Source organism: Crocuta crocuta, unplaced genomic scaffold, assembly GCF_008692635.1.
Source record: "Crocuta crocuta isolate KB4526 unplaced genomic scaffold, BGI_CrCroc_1.0 scaffold27, whole genome shotgun sequence".
NCBI lineage: Eukaryota > Metazoa > Chordata > Mammalia > Carnivora > Hyaenidae > Crocuta > Crocuta crocuta.
Genome location: NW_027532250.1, coordinates 526,972 through 533,314, shown reverse-complemented (window position 1 = coordinate 533,314; position 6,343 = coordinate 526,972). Strand labels below are relative to the sequence as shown.

Sequence of the window (6,343 nt, the reverse complement as noted above, 5' to 3'; positions counted from 1 at the left end):
AAGACGCAGGGTCCCCTCCCCACCTACCCTGTCCCCCCCCCCAACGCTGTGAAGGATGCCATGCCTGGCGAGCGTCTGTGGCCTCTTCACAGGTCTTGGTGTGAGGATTACACGGGATTGTCAACATTTGTGCACTCGGCTGTGTTTACTGACGTGGTTAGCACGTCAAAAGATGGCAGCGACCAACTCAGTCCGTCCCTGTCCCCACAGAGCTTACAGCCGTGGTAGAGGAGGCAGAGAAGAGACATGAATGAAACAGGACGTTTCCGACAGTGACCCGTAAGCGTTATAAAGAAGAGACGGCATGATGGAATGGAGGGCGCTCTTTGGGGTGCTGGAGGTGGGCCTGCCTAAGCAGGTGACACTTGGTCTGAGACTAGAAAAAGCCAAGCTTCTGAGGATAGGGGTGGTGGTGAGGTGGAGAGAAGCAGCGATGACACATGCAAGGGCCCTGAGGTAGGGCGTGGTTTATTGTGACTGAGACTCAGAAGGAAGGCCCGCACGGCCAGGCTGTGGGGACGCACAGCCAGACCTCTCGGACATCGGACATCGGTGACCGGGGAACTGAGACTTTATTCTGAGTGTGCCGGAAGCTTCTGGAGAGTTTTTAACAGGGCAGGGCAGCAATCGGAACCAAAGTAGCATGACAGAGCCAGAGTTTACCTCCACTGCCTTTATTCTCTCTCAGACATTCTCTGGGAGACACTTCACTTCCTTTCTTTAGAACCGTAATCCTTGGCTGACTTTAATAACCAGCAGGAACATTTTTCAGGCTGTTTAATTTTATTAAAAGATTCAAATTTGATGATAAATGGTGTCATGGCTGCCTCACGCCTCGGATACAAGACTTGCTCAGTCACTGGCACGTTATCGCCGCCCACCCTCCTTCCCCCAGGAGCCGCGCCCCCCGCCCCGAGGCAGTCTGAGGCTGTAAATAATCTTAATTATTTTTTGCACTTTGGTAAATACACCAGGAACTCTCACAGCTTTCCGAGACCTACAGAGAATATTAACTTGGTGGGGTACCTTTTCTTTTGTATCTTTCTGTTGTTGTTGTTGTTGAAGAATGGGTAGATAAGTTAGAGCAATTGCAGCGGGCTGATGGAGCCCCACACAATCTCGGGGAAGACAAGGGCTTCCCTCCGAAAGCACCATTAGCCTCACAGACAATTGTTGTTCAAGATCTGTGATAAGAGCCAGAGATAGGAATCGGTCGGAGGAAGGAGGGGGCGTGTCGGAGGCACAGAATCCCGGAAACCCTCGAGCCCACCAGGATGCCAGTTAATTTCGCAGTGTACGGCCGAGGCCCTGGGAACACGAGCAGAGGCCTTGCGTCCCCACCTTGATGACAGCCCCCTCCCAGCAGCGGAGGACGTCACGTGGCGAGCAGCTGCCTCTACCTCCAGATGTTGCCGCGTAGCCCCGTGACCCTGACCTCTCCCTGGATGGTTCCAAAGACACATTTGGAGGTTCCTCTCCCTCCTTGTCAGTTAAGCACAGGGAATCTGGAGAACAGAGGACGCCTGTACGGGGCTAATTACAGAGCACGTTTCGTGTTACCGCGATCATTAGTATTAATTACTTTCCAAAGGCTAGAAACGCCGTGTTGCTCCGAAGACCTGCCCCCAGCAGCCAGCCTGGTGCGGGTGCGGGTCTCGCAGGCCCCAAGGGGGGCGGCTGCTTTCCCCCGCCGGCCCGGGAGGGCTGCACACAGCGCTGACTGCTCGAGGCCCGACTCACAGACGCACAGGCAAGTGCAGGCAAACGCCAGCAGTGAGAACTCAAGAAAGCCGCGTTGCCCCCACAGAGACCAGCCTCTTGCAGAGAGCTGCGGAGTGCCGGAAGCCCGAAGCGGCATCTTTAATTCATGGCCGAGGCTCGAGTTTGTATTGCTAAATTCAAATTAATAATCTTTAAACAGCAATCCGCAGGCCCGGCCAGGGAGCAGCAGCCCATGCAGAACCTCGCTCCCGTTTCCCGGGCTGCTGTCCTCCAACCGCCCTGGGAAAACCGCGAGCCGCGGCAGAAGCGCGTGGCGGTTGACACGGCCACGCCCAGGTTCATGGTCGGCACTGGCGTTCTCTCGCCCACACTGGTGTAGGCTTTGCAGGCGCTCCGGACTCAGGTGCGATGCCAGCCGGGGGCGCAGGCCGGCTGATAGCAGCAGGGCCGTGTCAGCATCCACGACGGAGCAGCGGGGGGCGGGCCCTTGCTCACCGAAGGACGGACGAGTCTGTCCACCGTGGCGGCGAGGGGCCAGACGAGCGGCCTGGAGGTCAGACGCTGATTTCATAGCCACCCGAGGAGGGCCAGCCCCAGAGCAAGGGGCAGAACGGGGAGAGGGGCCACCTGAGGACATGGCCCCCTGCTGGGGAGGGGCTTCTGTAGCGGGGGCCCGGACACTCCGTCACAGAGCACCAGGGGCGCCTGGTAGGAAGTGGGACGCTTCTCCGGGCTGTCGGGACTTGACCCATCCGTGGGCCTTTGTCCAATGAAGAGCAGGCTCTGCCCGAGGGGGTCTCGCTCCATCTTAAAAAGCTCATACTCCACGTGGGGGAGCCTGATGCCCAGCGGCAGGCACCCATTGGTGGCTGTGACGTCCCGCTCGGTCCCCAGGGACCAGGCCCCCGGGCCCCCACAGCTGCTCGGTTCAGAGACGTTGAGCAAGGCTGTGGTGACCTGGTCCATAGGCGTCACCCGGGCCCGCGTGACCTGAAACACGAGTTCGGTGCCCCCGAGGACCTTGTTGGACGGCGTGCCCCGGGTGTACCGGCCGGCCGCGTAGACCGTGAAGGTGGGCTGACGGCAGGCGGGGTCCGAGAAGTGGTGGTAGTATCCTTCCCAGGAGCGGTTGTGCCCGTGGAAGGTGAAGAGCCTGGTGAGGAACAGCACAGCGGGGCGCACCTCGCAGCCGGGGCTGACCCACCGGCCCCCCAGGCGCAGGGGCAGGGCCGCGGGGGCGGGCAGCACGGGCGGGTGGTGCTCGTCAGAGCTGGCGATGAGGCTGCACGCAGGGCAGGGCCGAGCGTGGTGCTGGCAGAAGGCAAGGAGAGTGGTGACCATCCGACAGCGAGTGGGGTGGGGGTGCGGCCTGCACTGGGGCACCGCGGGGGCCCGCTCTCCCTCCCCGCCTCCCGTTCCCAGCAGCCACTTTGCCCTTCTGGGGCCGCGGGAAGCTCCTCCCTCTCCTGGGCCTCTGCACCCACTGCCCCTCCGGGGTGCTGGCCTGGCTGCCTCCCCCTTGTCCCCGGGTCCCAGCTCAGCGGGGCCTTAGCGACACTTTTCCAGATCATAGACCTGCCACTTCCTATGTGCGCTTCTCTCCACCCTCCCCTTGGCTGGACGGTGGAGTCCCGCAGGCCCCACGGCTACACCGTCCCCAGCGCGGCGCCAGGCTCACAGCAGCCACACAGCGATTCGAATGAACAGTTGGATGAATGAGCGAGAAATGGGCTGGAGGTGCCTTATGCCCTGTGATCTGGAGGTCGTCTGTCCCACACACAGCCCGCTTGGTCCTGAGATTCAGCCGCTCAAGTTTATGTCCTTTCTCCTGGCTCACCGTTCCTCTCCCTGGCCCCCGCCCCTCACTTTCAGGACCTTCCTAAGTGCCCGGCGTTGTGCTCGGCCCAGCTGGGGCAGCCGCCACGTGCTCTGGCGGAAGATGCTGGGACCCAGTGGCCCCGGGGCCCCGCCACGGCCTCCAGCCTGGACGTGGTGGAGACGGCTGGGCCGTGCCGTCTGGAACCTCTTCCCCGTCCCTTCCGTACTAGGAACTTCACCCTCCTCAGAGCCGTGCCCTCTCCAGCTCGGGGGGGAGAAGAGAGGCTCTTTAGCTTCAGAAGCCTCCCCCAGAGGGGTGGGCATCGTCCTCTCACTCCCGTGGAAAGTGCGTGTGCTGACAGGGAGGAGGGGCCGTCAAAACACTGCTGCCCACGGAACCCGGTGGCTTAGAGTCTCCCCGAGGAGCCGGCAGGACAGCGACGCAGCCCAGAGATGTTCCTTCTAGTGACAGTGACAAGACACTGCTGCCCGCACGTCGTCAGCCAGGCCACGGCCCCGGCTGCCCCAGGCAGGGGTTTGCCTTCCTCCGTCTCTGGCCTTACTTACAGGTGTCCCTGCTTTCCAGAGTCCCCGAGCTGGGCCTGCAGTGAAGCCCGGCAACAGGAAACAGATTGGGAGGACTCAGGCTGCATTTTGGAGGGAAAAGGCTCAGAAGAGGCCAAAAAGGAACCAGATATAGGCATCTTGTGTGTGTGTGTGTGTGTGTGTGTGTGTGTGCGCGCGCGCGTGCGCATTTGTTTTGGTTTGGTTTGGTTTTGGAAGGGAGCTGTTGCTCAGGATTTGGTCTAGAGCATCATTCTGAAAGGTAAATGTCCTGGGAACAGCCACTTGNGCCCCAGGCAGGGGTTTGCCTTCCTCCGTCTCTGGCCTTACTTACAGGTGTCCCTGCTTTCCAGAGTCCCCGAGCTGGGCCTGCAGTGAAGCCCGGCAACAGGAAACAGATTGGGAGGACTCAGGCTGCATTTTGGAGGGAAAAGGCTCAGAAGAGGCCAAAAAGGAACCAGATATAGGCATCTTGTGTGTGTGTGTGTGTGTGTGTGCGCGCGCGCGCGCGCGCATTTGTTTTGTTTTGGTTTTGGAAGGGAGCTGTTGCTCAGGATTTGGTCTAGAGCATCATTCTGAAAGGTAAATGTCCTGGGAACAGCCACTTGTCACAGCAAGGCTGACCCTGGGGACTAGCATACATTCCAGCAGGGAACCTCAGGGCAGGGGCACGGGCAGGACGGGCCGTGGGGCAGGACGGGCCGGGGAAAACGAGGGGCATTTTGAGAGCCCAGCTGGGAAAGTAGCTCCCTTTGTTTTTTCATTGCAAACACACACACACACACACACACACACAAGATTTCCACAGATTGCTGCTGGGTGAGTTTTATGCCAAACAAGTGGCGCTTGGGAGTTCTTGTTTAGAAAGAAAATATTGGATGATTAAGAACAAGTTTTTTTGTTTTTGTTTGTGTTTTCATTGTGTTTTCATTTCCAGATTGCCACAGTATCAGCTCTTATTGTTTGGGCCTGTGATGAACCTGAACTGTCCTGATTTTCATAGTACGGAAACCTGTACTATTTTCAGTTTGGGGGATGTTGACTTGAGGACAGAGGACGGGAAGGTACTTGGAAATGCCAGTAAATGGCTGCAAAATGCGAGGGGCAGAAATGAGCAACTGGGTAGTTAGCTGGCGTGCCGGTAATTGGGGTGCTGGCTGATAAGGGTCTGATGTAGGCATCTTAACTCACATTCTGACTGTTGTCACATTGGTGGGTATTGGCAGGGCAGGATGCGNCCCACTCCCCACCCCCACCCCTGCCTCAGATCTTCTGCAGACAGGACATCGGAGGTACTGGTTGGTAATCTGGCAAGTGGTCTTCTGCATGACACACTGAGAGGTAGCGAGCCTTTCAGGTGAGAGAGGACAGAGAACACGCATTTCCTTCTCTGATGCACTTGAAGGGGAAGAAAGATGAGAAACCTTTCTGGCGTCATTCTGCAGAGGTCTGGAGCTGCGCGTGTTAATAAACAAGGCCCCAGCCAGCAGAATTCACACTTGTGCAGAAGCCAAACTCTTACTGGTTCAAACCTGTTACATAAAGTTATCTCTCAAACAGCACATAACAGTTTCTAATTAACCCCCAGAGGTGACAGCAGGCTTAGATGATTTTGGTCGAGTGTTGGCTGATTGATTAGGATTCTACATCCAGGCAATGAATTTGGGGATCAAACTGGTTTTAAATTAACTTCTAAAAATGTTCATGTTTACCATCTGGTTTGGGTCATGGGCAAGGCTTGGGCCCCAGAGAGCATAAGGTAACGACTAATTCGTTCCTTGGGGGGTTATCTGCAGCATTTTCTTCTTTGAAATTATCTTTTTTTTTTTTTTTCCCGGGGAAGGGGCAGTTGGTGAGTGGATATTTAATTTAATGTCTGTGCATCTGGCACTGCTCGCCTGTGGCCGCATTCCTGATCTGCTTCTCAGTCACCACTCAGGTTGCATTGGCCATGCTGGCTGGTCAGGCAGCGGGAGGGCCAGGAGTCTGCAGCACCAGAGCCCTGCCTGGGGAGACCTGACAATTGTCATCCTCTGTGCCCCGGGGGTCCGTCCTGTCTGTATTCAGAGCGCTTTGCCCTCCTGATGAGGTGGTGGGCACCAGTAATCACCCCACCGCCAGAGCCTTTTCCTCTCTAAGTAGGGTTAACGTCAGACCCGCCTGGAACATTGGCTGCCAAAAAGGGAATAATTTTGGGGTTATGAAAAGAATTCAGGCTGATTTTCTGATTATGAGAACT

At 57.3% G+C, this 6,343-nt stretch overlaps 1 protein-coding gene across 1 annotated transcript in view; it reads right to left on the bottom strand.

Moving 5' to 3' along the window:
* Positions 1-1,903: 1,903 nt before the first annotated feature.
* APCDD1L (APC down-regulated 1 like) overlaps positions 1,904-6,343 on the bottom strand; it is a 10,648-nt gene continuing 6,208 nt past the window's right edge. The window contains 2 exon segments of the mRNA XM_077778317.1: positions 1,904-2,233; positions 2,350-3,033. Coding sequence (XP_077634443.1) covers positions 1,904-2,233; positions 2,350-3,033 — 1,014 coding nt within the window.